Source organism: Psittacula echo (assembly GCF_963264785.1).
Source record: "Psittacula echo genome assembly, chromosome: 2".
Lineage (NCBI taxonomy): Eukaryota > Metazoa > Chordata > Aves > Psittaciformes > Psittacidae > Psittacula > Psittacula echo.
In genome coordinates this window covers 13,032,270-13,051,066 of record NC_137737.1, presented here as the reverse complement: position 1 = coordinate 13,051,066, position 18,797 = coordinate 13,032,270, and the positions used below count along the sequence as shown (strand labels likewise).

The 18,797-nt window shown below is 39.1% G+C and overlaps 1 protein-coding gene across 2 annotated transcripts in view; it reads right to left on the bottom strand.

Moving 5' to 3' along the window:
* VPS41 (VPS41 subunit of HOPS complex) overlaps nt 1–18,797 on the bottom strand; it is a 411,778-nt gene that overhangs the window by 90,432 nt on the left and 302,549 nt on the right. The window contains exons 1-2 of one of the 2 annotated variants that reach the window (XM_080611179.1): nt 5,630–6,447; nt 1,400–1,438 (exon numbers count right to left, since the gene is read on the bottom strand). The exons of the other annotated variant lie outside the window; for it this stretch is intronic. Coding sequence (XP_080467305.1) covers nt 1,400–1,438; nt 5,630–5,650 — 60 coding nt within the window. The 5' untranslated portion in view covers nt 5,651–6,447. Of the gene's footprint in view, nt 1–1,399; nt 1,439–5,629; nt 6,448–18,797 lie in introns of those variants that run through there. 2 annotated transcript variants of the gene reach the window in all.

Below are 18,797 nucleotides of genomic sequence, written 5' to 3'. Positions count from 1 at the left end.
TTTACTTAAGGTAAAACTAAATAAAACCCCGACAAGCTGGCAACCCATTTATGACTAATTCTGCTGTAAATACTTATTTACTATAGGCTGAAATGTTGAAAGTCCATTAAAAAGGCCACTAAAACAAGTTCCCACTTGAAATAATATTTAAAGAAAAAACCCAACTGCCTCAGCAGGCAAGTATTTGTTCACTATCCTTTGAATGTCAACCCTTGAGAGGATTATTCTACTAAACCCTGAATCGTTGCCCAGTCATTGTCTACGAGCACTTCACATCACAAAGCAACATCTAAAATGAAACCATTTCTCACTGGGCAAAAAAAAAAACCTGGTCCAGGCAGCACACAGCAATGTTAAAGGGCCAAAGAAATTCCTGCTTGTCACCAAGAACGCCCTAGGGTGCCACTGCAGAGAAGGGCAGAGGGGAAAAAATTACCCCACAAGAAACAAAGCCGCCATCCTCTGCAGAAAGGTTGGTTGGTTGTTTTTCAGAATCCACCGCAGTCTCTGCAATACCCACTGTCTTGGAAATTAGGACTGCTGCCTAATTAAACCCACACCCAGTGTGTAAACCCAGAACCCAAGCATGAAGATTAGTCCCTAGCTGAAAAGCAGAACATCTTCCTAACAGCAAGTCCATTAAAGCTTTGGAGTGCCTTTTTGGAGCCACTTCCACTTGATAAATAACAGAGGAAAACACCCTATCAAGGTAATACCCTGCCCTGCACCACCTGTCCTTCCTGGTGGCCACAACTGAAGCAGATCAATCACCCTTACTTCTTCCTTCCTGCAGCTATCCCAGAAAACACTAAAGTCAAGTATCTCTTTCCAGATCTCTCAGGGTTCCTTCAGTGATGGCAGATTTGTTTTACACTGCTGTTTGGGGACAAATTCTTGAACCCTGAGTAGCTCCCCTTCTCTCCACACCCCTCCGCATGCTTTTCTCAGCACCTACAGCAGGGTAGGCAGACCTCTCCAGCACATGACAAAGTCTCTGACAAAATGTCACCTCAAGAACAGAGACTACACAACGTTATTAAATAGACTGTGAAGCTATTAAAATAACACAGCAATTACCTGAATGTAGTATTACTGCACACATAATTATACTGACAATTAAATTTTCATTTGATCAAAACAGAAGTGCATGCACTTGAATGTCTCTCAACATGATTCATTTTTCCATAATGGGGCAATTGTAAGAGTTTTAAATATAAAGAAGCTTCTAATAAGAAATCACAGCTCCTTTTTAATCATTTAAACCCAGATTAACATTCTCTGCTACATAGTACTGGCAAAACTTCTAAAAACAACCACTAAGGCAGCATTTTTCCTTCAGCAGTGAAAAAGAACTAGTCCTGACACAGATTCAAATGAGAAGCATTTTAAGCAGGCTTACCTCAGATTCATCTGTTGATTCCTCAATAGACCTGGTTTCCTGTAAATGATACAAAGAACAAAGGGGAAATCAACTAAGTACATATATAACTGAGCAGTATTTCCCTTTAAAAAGTCTTTTTTAAACCTTTATTAAGAAACAGATGACAAAGTGGAACCAACTCAAAGTTTCAGAGTTTCCATCCTTTCCATTCAGACCCAGTTTGTCCTTACACTTGCAATCTAGTGCCACACTGACACTCAGTGGCACCAGTTGACTGTGATACTATTGTCATTTACCCTACAGAGAGAGTGATTGTGTCAGCTGAGATTCCATGCCTATGAAAGCTTCCCTCCTTCCAGAAGCGGTAGCAAGTTTTGCAGAGCAACTCCCCACACCTTGACTTGCAAGGCAGAATAGCATTTGCAAGTTATCTACAAACTAGCTTTGGCATTCAACTATTCCGCTGATAATCAACTTATTTTAAATGGCAATAATTTCAAACCATTTTCCACAGAAACCCAGCATTTCATTGAATCACAGAATGGCTTGTGTTGAAGTGATCTTAAAGCTTATCCAGTTCCAAACCCCTGCCACGGGCAGGGACACCTTCCACTAGAGCAGGTTGCTCCAAGCCCTGTCCAACCTGGCCTTGAATTGCTGCGAGGAATGCAGCAGCCACAGGTTCTCTGGGCACCCTGTGCCAGCGGCTCAGCATCCTCACAGGGAAGAATTTCTTCCTAATGTCTAATCTCAAACTCCTCTTTGCCAGTTTAAAGCCATTCCCCCTTGTCTTGTCACTACATGCCCTTTTCAAAAGTCCCTCTCCATTTAACAACTTTCTCCTTCCCACACCATGTCAAAGCAATGCCATGGGGCTTTCTCTTTGAAGCAACTGTACCTTTAAGACATCTCTCTCTGGCAAGGCAATGATTCTTACTGTCCTACAAAAAAAATGTTGCAAGTCAACTCCTCCTAATCTCTCACCTGTCCACTGAGAAAATCTGCTGACGCAACGCCTCCTCAAGGAGGTCAGCAGAATGAAGATTTACTTAACGTATTTATCGTTATCAATAGCAATAAAAGATTACAACTAATACGCTGACAGTGAATGTAAGCATTTTAACAACAAAATACTATACAAAGAACGAGTAAGAGAGAAGGCAGCATTTCAAACCTCATGAAGTAGTATTTGGACAGCAAGATAAATTGGTAGAGAATTTCACCAGAGAAGGCACAAAAAGAAGAGACAATTACCAGAAGTTTAAAGAGAAAGGGATGAAAAAATAATGCACTGACAACCAGTGTCATTTTTATTTTGATACATTTATTTATTTTGTGTTTATAAAATGCATTGATGGTGACCTCTATGCAAAAAGTAAATGCCTCCTTTGCATTAGTGGAGGCTCACCTTTAGTGACCATAGTCACAAAGACGGGGCAGAAGAAAAGCAGCATTTCTACTGGCTACTTGAAACTCAGTGCAAGGTGCTACCATGATTACTGCCTTCTGTTTGGTCCATTTTACTTACTACAACCAGGTCCACCTCTAAAACACACATGCGTATCTGACTATATACTGTGAGCTAAGTTGGGAAATTGCAAGTAGAGAGAATACAGGAGTTAAGGGAAGATTAAAAGGGAATAATATCCTGGCACCCTTTGAAGTTCAAGTTTGACTTTGCAAGTACAATTGTTTGTCCATCAGTCTGTCTCTACTCACACAATACAGTTACCTTTGAGGAAACAACAATTCTGTTATATATAATCTTTATGCATCTTAAATTCTACTTAACAGTAACTGAAGACAGAACTAAAATATTTCTCTGTACCACTGCCAGCCTACTGAACAAGCTAAAGCAACACATGAAGTCCAATGCAACATATTAGGTGCCTAACAAAACCCCTTGCCTTTCCTCCTGAATATCAAGAGTTTTGTACTCAACTTTTCAATAAACCAAAACTATTAGCACCACCATTTAGATATTTTGATACAGTTCACACTCTGTAAAAGGAGAATGTGTTTTAAAAATTAAATCTTTCTCCCAAACAAAATAAGCAATTACAGGAAGTGACATTTTTGCTGGTACACATGAGACTTCATAGTACAGCTACACTACTTAGATTAGTTTTCCCCTCATGGTTCTAATTGCTTTGGTTTCAGGAGAACACAAATGTAGGTATAAGCTCAGTACTTAACACCCCACAGACAGACTCACATGAATGCAGGGTGGAATAACAACCCACTTGATTTTACAGAAGCTGATTCTTACATCCACCTGAAACACTTAATAAAGATTAAACTGAGTTGCAAGTTATTATGTGCGAGATCATCCTTGGAAAATACTGGCTTACGGAACCAGGGCACACCAGAAGTTGATTCGAATAATCAATCAGTGTGAACCAATAAAGTATCAAACTGCTTTGATTTAGGACATGTGCCCTGGCATCCCTACTGCATTCAGGAGCCACTGCAACAGCAGCTACTGAATTTCGTAACAGCACATAAATTCAGGGCCTTTATGTTTAACTGCAGAAAATAACATGCAAAAATTCAAAGGAAGTCTTGGCTTAGGAAAGAAATACAGAAACTGTATTTGTTCTCTGATAAGAACTTAGCTGAAGGTGCTTACAATTGACACTCACCTACTAACTCACTTTACTAGCAACTTACTATGAAACACTTTTTGCCCGAGTTCTCCCATTTGCACCAACAAACTGGAAAAGTAAATTGCAGTTATGACTGCCCTGGGGTTTTGTTAGGTTCTTCTCCCTTCTCTCCGAATGCATGAGCCAAGAGGATTATCCTCCACTTCTACTTTTTAGTAGCCTTGTAACTGTGAAAAGGAAATCCCTCAGCTGGGATCTGTAGGCAACCAGAATCCCAAATCATGTAGGAAGAGCTGTCATTGGTGGGTCTCAGACTCTAGGGGAAAATCAGCAGTACACTTCAGCCAGCTGGTGAATGAGGTTGCTCAAGCAGCCTAAGAATGGATAAAATGAATATGGATGAACAATCCACAGAAATGTGAAGCTATCTCTCACTATTATAATCTCTCACTTAGCAGATCCAACATAACTTCTCAATAAATTCTAAGCTGGCTTTCCAATATGATGGATATAGGGTTTTCCCTTCCCCACCTCAGCAAAGATCAGATGCTATCCACTATATGTTCAGGCTCAGGACTCAAAGCTATTGGGGGAAGAAAACCATGAAACTTGGGTTTCAAAGAAACCTACATGCACAATAGACACATCCCTTTCAGCAGCGGTGTGCGTGCTCCCCAAAGGAAATAAACAGAAATGAATATGGTAACTTCCCTCCCATAGTCCAAAGAGAGCAAAACACAGGCTGTTTTCATCTCCTGCAGTATTAGAGAAGATAACTTCTCAGAGCTGGTTTTATCCCAGGAGCCCTTTCAAACGCCACCAGAGTTAAAAACCTACCAAACCAGGGGATGAAGCCTCCCTCAAGGAAGCCAACCCTTCCCAACCAAACCCCTGGCAGCAGGGAAGTCAATCTCCAATTCAGGCCAATTCCCTTGAGACAATTCTAACACTCTCCCACCTTTAAGCATCCAAGAAAAACATCGCACAGCTTAGAATCACAGAATATCAGGTTGGAAGGGGCCACAGGCATCATTTTAGCTGTATGTCAAAGTCCTGGCTCAGCAAAAAAAAAAACACTCAGAAAGCATCTAAACGGACAGGAAACTTCACTTCTTGCTTGTACTTTATTTATTTCTCGGGAAGGAGCAGTCTAGGCAGGGGGAGCTCCAGGGGAACCACGGGTGATAAGCACGAAGCCTCTCGGATTTTGTCCCAGGAGAAGACTCCCCTGTAGAGATGAACTTGCTCACGCCTCTCGGTAAACGGCAGCTTCTTGACCATTTCAGACAGATCCTTCAGATCTTTAATACTGGCCCTACAGCAGCAACAGCCGCATTCCTAAACCCATTCACCACCACCCCCAGCCACCGAGCCCCAGGGTCCTGTACCGGGTGCTGTGTAAAGAGCACAACCCTCAGGGCTTGCTTCCCCAGCCCTCTCTCAGGCTGCGCTACACAAACCCCGACAGGCCGCGGCGGGCAGCCCCATCCGCGCAGCGCTGAGGAGGAGCGGGGGCCTCGCCGCACCGCCACCGGCCCTCGCCGGGCTGGCGGAGCCCTCTGTCCCCTCACACACGCGCTGCCTCTCCGCGCCGCCGCGCTCCCCGGCCCATCCGGCTGCAATAATGCCCTCACAGCGTTACCTTCTCCTCGGCTTCCGCCATGGCGCGGCAAGGGCGCTGTCATGTGAGGGGCAGGAAGCCGGCGAGGGCGGAGGCACCTGGGAAATGTAGTTTCGCCCGAGGGGTGTGCTTTACTCTTTTTTGTTTGTTTGTTTGTTTCTTTCTTCTTTTCTTTTTTCTTTTTACTTTTCTTTTTTATTGTTGTATTTGGTTATTTTGGGTGGCTTTTGCCGGACTTTGGCTATGGCAGTGCTGTCTTACAACCTACACCAAGGCCACAGAAATAGGGACAGAGCATCCCAGCTGGTCTCCCCATCTGCCTTCCTCAGCTGCAAGCGAGGTGGTTTCTTTTCAAGCCGAATTCCTTCGATTTCCTCAGAGAGACCTTAATCCACAGAGCTGTGATGGACTGAAGGTGGATGCTGTGGTGAATGATGAGGGTTAGCAAGGGGCTGGGTGTCGTTAAAGCTGAGATCCCCTTGCAGCGTGCTCACGGCCACATTGTATGCTGGACTGCCAGTTCTCCAGGACAAGGCCCGATTGTTGGTGCTCATCTGAGTACAGCTCTGGTTTCCATTAGATCCTCTGGTAAGATGTGTAGCAGCCTCTCTCCTCCGTGTATTTGCACTTAATTTGCCAATGTTAAAATTGCCCACACGGTTTAATGTCAGGAGAAAGGTTTTAGAAAGCCTAAATATCTTTGTGCAGTTCTAGGAGCTGCTGCATTTTCTTTTTTTTTTAAACTTGAAAACAAGACTTGAACGCCTTTCTTGCACCCAAATTACTTAGTTCATATGTTAAAAATGTAACCAAAGCTAAAGAGCAATAGGCAGTATGTTTTATCCCTTGCTTCTGGAGCTATTCCAAGTCTAAGGTGGAGCTACAGTGTTAATGCATCAAGTCTCTACCCTTAGGATCAAAGCCAAGAGTTTAAAAATGCACAGGTCAACGCTGGCAATAAAAGAGAAATCTTGGAATATGATACTAGAAGACCATAAGGCCATACAATTAAATTTAATTGCAGAGAGTATTACCTTGGAAGTGAAAATCATGTATATCGTTGCCATACCTTTAGAAACTAATGGTGATAGTTTTGACTGAGAAGAGATAGATCTGTCCTTTAAAATCACACTAAGAGCTTGACACTGGGGTGAGAGAGAGCTATCGAAGTTAACAGTGTCAGTACAGGAGCATATGAATATAACTGTCATGAATGTATTTCATTTGCAAATGATGTAATATAAAAAACCCTCTTTTTTTTGTCTGTTACTAGATGTCTGCGGAGGATCAGGGTACCATGGCAAAGCAGTGTGTAGATGTCATCCTGGCCCTGTAAGCCAAGAGATATCTACAAACAGGGAGATGTTTGGCTGTCACTGTACAAAATATTGTTGAGACCTCACCTGGGTATAATGGTGTATTTCAAGTCACCTTTGTTGCAAAAAAGATGAAATCAAACTGGAAGGGGGCAAAGGACCACTGAAAGTATCACAGGAATTTAGGGTCTGTTCTATTGGAGAGGACTGAAAAAAAGAAGGGCTTGGCTTCTTCAGTTTAGAAACAAAAAAGAGCTGAAGAGGAAGAAGAGATATTAAAGTACAAGCTATGAGATCAAAGAGGTACCGGCTATTTTCAGTGCATTTACGCTGGAAATGAGAAGTAGATTCCCCTGTGTCAGACACGCATGGTCCTCAGAAGAACCTTGCTGGCAAGAAATTTAGCTGATTTCAAGATGAGACTTAGTAAACTTATGTAAGAAACTGTAAGAGATGTTTGCTAACAATTGTGTTGCTTACCCAGAGAACTCATTCCAGTCCCATTCTGACTTCCTTGAATTGTAGTCTTGTTCAGATCAATTAAAAATATATCATTGCTGTCAATGGAGTCAGGATTTGTCCTGTAATATGTTATGTGCAAGCTATTTTACCTGATGCTTGAAGACTATATATATCTAGTGAAATATTTTTTGGCTGATAAGAGGTGTTTTTTCACACTTTAAGGGAAAAAAAAAGACCCGCATAAGGGTTTGGGGTTTCAGGGTTGGTTTTCTTTTGTTTTGTGGCACTTCTTAAACTGGAATGAGCATTGATAACTGACTTTATAAACGCCAACTAAAAGAGTGTAAGGGAACGGATGGCAGATCTTGTAAACTTTGCTGTTGTAACAGCTAACACTGCACATTTGATACAAACAAAGCAGTCAAGGAACAGCTGTTCCTGTTTCCACTGCACATAGAATAAGTGGTATAAACAATGTGATTTACTCACAGTTTGCTACTTATTTCTGGCAGAAACAGGCAAAACTGATTTTTTTCTTGTTTAGACTTAAAGTATGAATTCAATCTGCCGTGATTATAGGTTTTTATTGTGTCAGGAAAATTTAATACGTTGGCATGTGATTCTGCCACCCCTCCCATACCTGCCTTCCAAAACTGCTGAAAGCCATCAATAAGCAGTGACGTCAATGGGGTTTAAAATCTTTCAACACCTCCTGTATAGCTTACTACAGACTTGGGCCTGAGAACATCCCAGTCAACCTCTGGAGATGACAAGCTTAAGCGTAGTTCAGCATTAGTGAAAAATATAACAGTGTCCAAGAAAAGTAAATATTCTGTCCTAACCTTAAAAATTACTCTCTCTCATTGCCTGTCAGGCCATAGGTTTGAAGTTTGGATTAAGACAGTTGCACAGGAGGAAGAGGTTTGGGATCCCTGGTGAGATTATGAAGGCTTTGAAGTTTAGGTAGAGCATTTTGGCTCTGATCCTTCTCAAGTGACAGTCTGGCTCTACTTTATCATTTAGTTTTAACATGGTTCACCAAAAATAGCACTCTTCATAAGTCTTTTAAAATAAAGATTTTAGCCATACCATGATGTTTTAAATGTTCATAGTGCCTGCTTTAACACAGAGCTTCCAGTTGATGGGAAATCTGCAGGACACTTCTAACAGGATGCTGACACTCCCCATCCAGCTTTCTAAAATTCAGGTCTGTCAGGAGTTTTTGATTTATCTTTTGCCACAGAAATCAGAATTATCATTGAAACTTGGACCTTGACCAACATTCAGATTCCAAATACTGCTAGAATTTTTATCTCTTGCTTTAACACACTTTCTCCCTGACGACTGTGAAACATAACAAGTAGCAAGTATCCATGCCATTTGGTAGAGATTATTGTATTTCAGCCTCCAAGAGCTCTCAGTTGCTTTCAAGTAGGACTGATTCATACAGCAAAATATTCAGCTGGCTTGTCTCTCACCACTGTTGCCACCACTTATTCAGTAAAAAAAAAACCCAAACGGTGTTGTCTGTAAGTTACTAGCATTTAAAAACATTGTGCTGGGTAAAACATAGCTAATGTTGTCAGAACAATAGGAGTTCAAAGGCTTTCCTTCTTCTGTTTGTTTGTTTGTAGAAAGAAACTTGCAAAGGCTTTTGTTTTCTTCTTTTCTTTTCCTCCCTTGCTATCAAAGAATTATTTCTGTGAAGATACTTTCAGTTTGTATCATAGCTTCCACAAATATAATCTTGAATTCATGTTCAGGAACTTCAGGCTTTAACAAAGATCCTATTTCAACTGCCAGCATTATATTGTTTTGCAGTTGTTTGATTTTTCTTCTTAATCTGCGTCTAGGGTTGATCATATTTCTTCTTGAAATAATTATCAGAAAAATAACTATAAAACCAATTTAAATTATGAATTTAAAGAACCCAAATAGCACTCTTTAATGGCTTAGAGTTAGATAAACCATGCTTATAAAGCTAAGCTCATATGCAAATCTTCATGGGATAACCATTAACAAAGATAAAGAAATACCTTTTTGTTAACCATAGTACCATATGAGCAACATAGTAACTGCCTTCTTCAACTGGCACTAAAAATTACCCCTGTGTAATTTATGATAGCAACAAGAAGGACAAGGTAAGGAATGGGAGTATACCATTACCACCATTACTACCAACTATTACTCTCAATATATCCCACCACTGCAGCATATTTAAATTTAGATGACCAGCTAGTTTTCTAAAAATGAGAGGTTATATTATCAGAAATACTATTATAAATTCTTTAAAATAGTTGTTTTGTGTTCTCCAACATTTAAAGACTTGTCCAAATTATAGTGAATTATTTTCAGATCCTTCAGGAATAACATTTCCCTTCATCTTTTCTTTTTTCCTCTGACCCTGACTCCCTGTCTTTGTTTCTTCTGCTCCCTTTCTTCATCTCCACTCTCAGGCGGTCTTTACTGAAAGATACCTTCTTGTGCTGGGTAACGCACACAGAGAAGATGAAAAAATGTGGAGAACAGTAAACAGCATAAAGCCAGTACAATTATCTGTTTATTAAAGATAAACAATGGTTGTATGTAAGGGGAAAGGTAGTAAGGGACCCTCTTAAAAACCTTATAGTTAAAAATATAAAGGGCCTAGTAGAGAAGGAGCCAGCCTGAAACTGAAAAATTATTAAGCTACAAGAAAATTCCATAGATTTATAGATTATGAAGCAAGATGGGAATAGCACTGTAATTTAATCTGAACTCCTCCCTAACATGGGCCATGAGATTTACCTGAATTAATTCCTTTTTGTACCATTTTTCTTAAAGAAAACATACCTTGACGTAACAATTCCAATTACACAGAATTCTCTGCATTTCTAGTAAGTCATTTCAAGTGCAGTTATACTCACTGCTATTAAAATAAAGAACACACAGGAAATGTCTTCTTACTCAGTCAGAACAGTGGTTCATGTACCCCAGAGCTTGGTCCTCGACCATGGCACTAAGAGATGCTACTTGAGGAGAGCATGTACATCTGAGCTCCACTCCCCTGGTCTTACCTGGCATCTAGTGGCGTGGAATTAGGGATCTTAGAAGGCACGTTCCTGACTGCTCCATCTATTGTCTGTTAACGAAGGTGCTGTCGATGAATTTGTCTTTTTTGGACCTTTGTTGTGGATCTTTGCCGACAATGCTTGCCTTCACAATCTCTTGAGGCAGTGAAGCCCAGAAGTTCTCTGCTTGATGCTCAAAGTTCTTTCTTCTCTTTCTCTAAACTGCTATGGCTTTCCTACTGGTTTTGAGAAGTGCCCCTTAATTCTAGTATTGCAGGACTTTATAAAATGGGTTTTCCTTATTCCGATGGCATGTTTACATTTGTCTTCCTTCAGGTTTGAGTCCTTCCATTATGTCCACTATGGCATCACCTGTTAGGAACTTTTGAAAGTTCTATATTAAAAGAGTTCTGTTCCCCATGTGAGTACTTGTAGCCTAACATGAAATCACTTCTCAGTCATTTCTTAAGTTAAATACAAAGATGCCACTGATTCTTTCACAAAAGATGTTTTACATTCTGCAAATAATTTTTGTGACTCTTGTCTGCTGTACCTCAAACCTGTTACCATCTTTCGTAACTTGCACCTAGTGGGACATGACTCTATTAATGTTAAACTAATGCAAGATACTCATCCCTCTTGCATTTATTTTACTGTTGTGAATAACTCTACCATTTCCAGCTCTCATTCTGTTTCAAGGATTCCTTCTTCTTCCTAAAAGAATTAAAGCAGTCCTTGTCTTTAATTCTTCTAACTTTGACTTCCTTTTTTTGCTGTATCATATAATATGTATTTTTATGAATCCTAGGTTTTAATTTACAGTTACAGCCACTGATTTTTTTCTCATTGAAACAGTCAAAAAAGCCTGTAGATATAAACCTATATTGGATGCTTTCACATCTTCCTCAAGGATATTTTGTGTTTTGTTGTCTTGTTGTAGAGTCCTCACTATTCTTTTAGGAGTACTCTATTCCCATTTATATTTTCATTCTAGCTGGTTATTCATCAGTTTCATCTTTTAAAAGCAGCATTAGTGTTTGTCTTCAGTATGAGCTATATTACATTGTCAAACATAAACGTAATATGGGTAATGAGCATTTTCATCAAAGAAAGCACCCAGATTTGATCTAATTTAAAATTAAAGCATAATGGTTAGAACAGTCTTAAGATATTGTTTGGTCCAAGAGTCTCCAGAACAAGGTTATATTTAATCCCCTTGTTCATATTTAGGTTTTGTTAGCTTTTAGCAATTGGTCTTTCTTGCTATGCATTGAGAACTGCTGTCTACTTTTGTAAGTGAGGTTAAGTCTTAAAAGAAAATACTTATTCAGGTAGGACCCCAAATCTTGACTCTAGGACTTAATAGTTTTATTAACATTTCCAGAATTTGAAATTGAAAATACAGAATCCCATTTTCTAAAACTTCAGTCTGGGTTAAGGTAATTCTTACAAATTATCTGTCTTACAGTGTGACTTCTACAGAACTGTGTATCGAGTTTGTTATGACCAACTTTATTGTGTACTTTACAGGTATAATGAAGTCCTTGTCATTACTGAATTATTGACACTTCCCTCTATGTTCTTGTTACAAGTCGCACCAGCAAGAGACTCCTGTTTCCCAGTGTGATTGGTGCAGACTGTCTGGAGGCATTGCTTTCTTGTGAGTTTCCAATTTTAAGTACCTGCAATGGTGTGAAGGTAGTTTTTCTGTCTGTTGGGTGGGTGTCTTTCATTTTCCTGTGGTTTTTCATGTTCGAGAAGGAGACACAAAAGGAACACGAAAAAGCACAAAGCCTTCTGGGGTAGCGCTGGAAGGCTGTCTCAAGAGGAAGGAGTCACACTTGGTGGGGTTTACCATGGTGTTATGCCTATAGCAGACCCTGGAGCAAATTGTCACAGAAGGCACTAGTTTCCTCGCTGCAGAGGGAGCCCAGATATGAACAGCCACATGCACAGTTTTGGTGATCGGGGCAACAGGGCACTGGAGATGAAGAGTGAGCCAAGTTGGCAGTATGGACATAATAGAATAATTAGAATAGAATAATTCTGTGCTCCTGTGGTCTTTCTATGTACAGGAGATATTACCCAGGTATTTTGATATTATTTTCTTTAGGCTGTTACAAATCTGCATGAATCTCAGTAATTTACTCTTTCACTCGTACCTGCAGCTACTTCCAGATACTGATCTTGAGTAACCAGATGATGATGTAGTAGTTAGTTTCCCAACAACTCTATGTGGTGTGTGTTTCCTGTTAAAGAAGACCACCTATTTGAAAAACAGCTTTCCAAATGGCTTACCTAAATTGACACATCACAAAAATCTCTCTTTTCCAAATCTTAATGGCATTCTATATATATATATAACCTCTATTACAGTAATACACAGATATACCTTGGATATATATAATTGGTCTGCTTGTATTTTAATCTAAAGAAGAATGAAGCTTCAGGATACGATAGAATAAAATTAATGAAACATAAGCCATTCTTCTTTAATCTTAAGTTTTATGCCTGATGAAGGTTTTTCCATTGTTAATTGAGTTGTTCATTAAAAAGGTCAGAGATAGCAACATTTGTTCAAGTACCTTAGAGAAGAATTTTGCAAAAACAAGAACAGATTGCAAAAACAGTGAACAGAACACCTAAATAGTGTCATTTTCATCAAAAACTATCCTCAAGAAAATGTAATTTGATATATTTATATATATAGTGGATAGATGAATTATCACTGCAGTATGAAGCTTCTCTGTATTTGGCTTAGGCTGCCTCACTTGCTGTGTTGTGAAGACAACACATGTTGTGTATTGTAAATCAGTTTGTTTATGCCACATCTCACTGTTAAAGATTTGGAGTTCTTTTGGAAGTCCTTTCCATCTGAAACAAAAGTGGTGTTCTTTTTGAACTTCTCGTATTCTTTGTGGCTTCAAGGTGAATGAAACTATAGATTACATGTATTTTCAAAATAACCCTCTGCCTCTAAACACCAAAAAACCCCACCCTATAAAGTAGTGTTTTCAGAAGCAGTTGCTTATCCCTGCTGCCAGTGAAGTTGATAGGACTTTTATTATTGATTTCAGTAGGAAGAGATTTAGACCAACATTATATGCTTTTGAAAGTATTAACGATTATTCTTCAAATAATTAATAGATAAGAAATAAGTATTAAGAATTCTTAATACATTTTCTTTACAGCTGTGTTCTAGCTTGCCTTTGACTCTGAGGAGTCTAATCACCAAAGCCTAGTAAATCTCTCTCCTATTCCTTTTCTTCACAAGTGTTATTTCTGATAAGTATTTTCCCTCACTTCTTCTGATCCGCTCTGTTACTGAAGGTTTTTAATGGAGCCAATATTAAGTAGAACATTGGAAAATCTATTTTGTATTTACAATAAAAAACACTTTTCTTCTTCTTCTTGACATACACTTAACCTCAAGGAAAAATACTTAGCTTTCCACCTACTTAAATAGTGTACATAATGTACAGGAAATGATTGATGAGGTTATCAGAGTTTCTACCTCAGAAATGGTGTATGCTTTCCATGCATAATATTCCGGTTATAACCATAGAGCATATTACACTAACAGTCTGAAGTGTATTCTCAACTTCACAATCTTTGTATATATATTCTGTAATACTGCTTAACTGAGACCTGGAGAGTGGAAAGAAGGAAAGAACTAAAAATGTGGAAAGAGAGGAGAAGCAAATTAAGGCACAATAAGACCCGTGCCAAGCAGATAGCTACTGATACTGCCATTTGATAGATGTGACATAAAATTCTGGTGCCACTAAATTGAATAAGGGGTTTGCTGTTCATCCAGAAGGGGTTAAAACTTCTCCCAAATATTCCATATTCCCTGTTAAACCTAGGACTGAAACATCCAGTAGTTATGAACACGTGAAATAGAGGCACATAGCTGGTTACAACAGGAAAAAAAATAAAAGCCCATGTATTTTCTGATGGTGCAAAGTTGCCTTTTTCGCAGTTATTACGGTGTGACTGACCCATCTTAATTTGGGCACAGATCCTGCAATTTTATTCATGAGAGAAGTCCAATTAACATTCCTGCAGCCCAAAACATTAAGTTAAAAGGTGTCACAAGCCTGTGTATCCCCTCTAACTGGTGCTACCACCATATTGAGATGGTACTGTCTGAACAGAGGTGCAGAATGGATTCTGGCCAGCAGAATAAATCCTTTATTGTCTCAATGAGTTCCCTTTTTTCCCAGCTGTGTATGACATTCACACAAATAACCATTTACATTTCAGACCCTTTCTACACTCACAGGAAACTTAAAGGAAAAGCAGGCTCTCAGGGCAACTGAGGATCAGGCCATCAGTTTATTGCCACCAGGCATTTTAATCACAAATTCCCATACCTATGAGAAAGCTTCTCCATTTACTGAAAGCACAATCCTCACTGTCTGTTCTGTTTTCTGTTACTCTACTCATAACCTAGCTTATAAAAATCCTTTTATACTCAATTCTTTCTTTGATTACATCTTTAGCTGCATGTATCAACCTGCTTCTTTGCACAACTATATTTTTCTTGTCATCTCTTCCCATCCTCTTACATCCCCTAGGATTTGACCCTAGACCACATAGCTGAAGTCTGATAGTTCACCCTGGGACAATCCTTGATTATGAAGCAATGTCAGAGTCAAAATCCAAATCCCTGGGGTCCAAGGTAGTGCCTGTAAGTGGTGCCTGAGCTAATATACAGACTATTTAAGTCTTAGCTCGATGGATGTGAATAAATAGAGCTGGCACATGGCAATCACAGAGTGAGATCCTCCCCAAATGGCATTTTTTTATTTTGGAAATATTATTTGAAATAAATGCCTTCCATTCTTCTCATTCTTTGGCCCCCATGAAGGTATTTGGTGGATAATACTTTTATGAGCTGTTGGGTTGGATATTGAAGGGCTCTACCCGTTGCATGCTAAGTGTGCAGCAGCAGAATGCCACTCCTTACTTTTCCACTTCATTGAAGAAGATTTTCAGTACAGGGCTAAGAAGCAGCCTCAGTGTTACCTGTGCCTGGATTCTGTCAGCAGTTAGTGACATGTCACCAGGAACACTTCTCCAGTGTACACTGCCAAGCCAGAAAATGCCCATAGTGCTTGAAAAATGTTACAATCCAATTGCTTCATGCAGCATGGATGAGGAGCAACTTCCTGTTTTTCAAGTGGGGAAAGTGAGGCAAAGAGCATTACTAACTTATTTTAAGCAACTTAAAAGGAAAATCTTTGTCTCCTGATTCTCAACCTCATGCTTTGACTACAGGACAGCCCTTCTACCCCATGATGGCCCTAATGCCTCAAGTATTGCCTTTTTCCATTAAGCAAATATTGATTTTGTTCTCCTGCTTGAAAACAGACTAGAAATTAACATGGCTCTTTTTGGTTACTTCATTGTTTGTGAATCACCTGGGAATAGTATTTATTAGTTAACTGCTGTTGCTCATCCAGTGGGCACTCACAACCTTTTTTTCCCATGGTATGTGTTAAATAGCAGCTATTAAGAATGCTTCTCCATGACAAAATGCCAGACTTTCCCTTTAACTATTTAACATCCTGCAGGCAGTACAGCCCTCAACATATAAAACAGATGACTCAGAAGAAACAGGATAGGGGCACTCAAAGATCTTGTTATTTATTTTATGAGCATCCAGCTTCTTATTATAATTAGCCCTATTATGTTGTGGTGGTGACGATAGCATGGTACTTACTTTTGATGAGAGGATACAATTTCTGTCTGCAAGAAGAGACTTCTAAATCAACACAGGATCTCATTTGAATTCCATCTAACCCCTTGAAGTAGCTGCGATTAGTAAGAGATGGGGAGGATCAAAGGGTGATAGGAAAAGATGCAAGTGAGCTGCCATGATGAGAGTTGGTGGTAGCAGGCACAGCACACTGGGATTTCGAAGGTTTACTAATACATCTAGCACTAGTCCTGAAGGATCAGTGTACAGATCTCCTATGTCAAGTGATACATAGCATGTTACTTCAGAGTTTAGTCAGAAAAGGGGCAAAATTACTGGAGTAAAAAGCCTAACAATTATTTCCTAAGGCAGTTTCTGTGAGAAGACTTGATGGAGATGGAAGATAGGGAAAGTCATGAGAGCCGACTGCTATCCTGTGATGTGCCACAGACTCAGGAAATGATAGGGGGAGAATTCTTTCACTGTTCTATACCTCAGTTTCCCCATCAATGAAATAGAAGTAATGACATGTACTGATTGTTGTGAAGTATTTTGATATCTAGAGATGAAAAGTCCTAAGAACTTGAGTCTCGATCCAAAGCCCTTTGAAGTCCTCAGAAGCCCCTTGATTCAGCTCTCTCAATTTGCATTTGCCTTAGTCTGCAAGTCACCCACCAGTCTCTGGAAATTTGGAAAGGTACCACCCAACGCATTACTCAAAGATGGAAAAATACATTCTCAAGTAATCATTATCATTATCTTTGACTATTTGACTATTCAGTTTGAATGTACAAAACAGGAGTGCAATATATGCATTTAGATTATTTGTAATATTTTACAAGATCAAGGTGAAAACGTAGGAGATAGAGAAGGAAAAAACCCAGCATGTTTCCCTGACACCAAAGAACGAACTCTGACAGAAACAAGCTTTTTTTCTTTATCTTTCTTCTCTGAAGATAGATGAAAAAGATCAGGAGAAACTATGTCTCATTAGAAGTAAATGCAGTCTGTGGTAATCCATACTAAATTTACCAGGTTGTATCTTCTAAGAAGCTATTAGGCACCAAAGGGCAGGTAACTAGATTGAAAAAAAACACCACCACTAAAAGTATTTAAAAGTTGGTGTTTAATTTTTTTTCAATATAATAAATGAAGTGGCATAGACTTTCCAGAAGAATTTTAAATCCTTCCCTGTGATAGGTAAGGTGAGAGAAGGTTGTAAGATGAATGACAGTTTTGCTCATTATTCAACAAAGCTCACAACAAATGAAATGGCTGCCTTCAGAACATACTTTGTTTTCTGTTTCTGGGGACTAAGCAGCTTCTTTTTGCTAAAAGAGAAATATTATCTTTATGAAGAAAATATTTTTTTCCTAATCAATATTTTTTTAACCTCTGGGTTATTACTTCCTCAAATCTCTTCTTCATTTTTTTTCCTCCAGATTGGTCTGTGTACTTTAATGAAAAATCTGCAGAACAGACACATGCTATTGTTCACATTAAAGCTTTCAAAGGTTATTAACTGTGATGGGGCATTACTTGTCTTCGGCACATTTTTCTGTACTGTATCACGTTCTTGGGATGTATGTGTGTGTATATATATAATTGGGAGCGGAAAGAATTAGCTGTTGGCAAAGCAGCAATATCCACACACTAGTTAAAATCAAAGATCCAGGAAATACACATTCTGTTCTAGCTATGCCGCAGATTCCCTGCATCTTGTATACGCCACTTAGCTTCTTTCTGCTTCAGCTCAGGTATCTGTTAAATGGAATTAATAACATAAGGACATTTATGTATCTTCCTTGACCACTTCAGAAGCCTGGTGATTACTGGAAACTTTTACATTTATTTTTATTAAACTTTCTGTGATGAATAATAATTTAACATTCATATTTTTTTTTCCTACTTTTAGAATAGAAAATATGCAAAGAGTCTAAGAAGTTATTTACTTCTAAACCTCATGATGCCAGCTAGTCATTCTCCAGAACCCTTTCCTCTTCTCCTGCCAGGTCATTATTTTCCATCGCAAACTTACAGCTTACACTTCCAGGAGTACAAAGCTCCAGTTGATTTCCATCACAATTTTGACTGTTTGAGAACTGTTGGAATTACCTCAACACTATTTCTTTTGGAGCCCTCCTTCCAGATCTAACACTAATCAATGGGTCTGAATGTATACCCCTTAACCAGATGTAGACCATACATCAAAATAGAGCCTTAGATATTTTATTATTTCTTGAGCTCTGGCCAGAACAGTGTGATGAAAACTGTGTTTGAAACTGCTGATGCTATTGAAAAGCCCTACAATAAAATATCTGTTGCTATCTTTTATGCTTGATTACCAAGCCGAAAGCAAGATTTTATAATAAATGGCAAATCATGATCACTTTCTTTTCTATGTCTGTCACCTATCTTACTTGGAGAAACTTGGACAACTATTGACTGATTATTGGGCTCAATTCCAGTGTGCTTGTAAAATTCAGTGTTCTCTCTCATCCCTCTCCCATGTTATCAAAGTTCTCTGTGCACTCTTCCCCTGCCTTTCAATCCTCTTACAAGTTGCACTCAATCCTACAGGAGTTTGGGTGTGCAATTTTAATTGAGCCTGTATCACAAACCTGGTAACTCATGTAAAAGTAGATAGAAGCCCACTT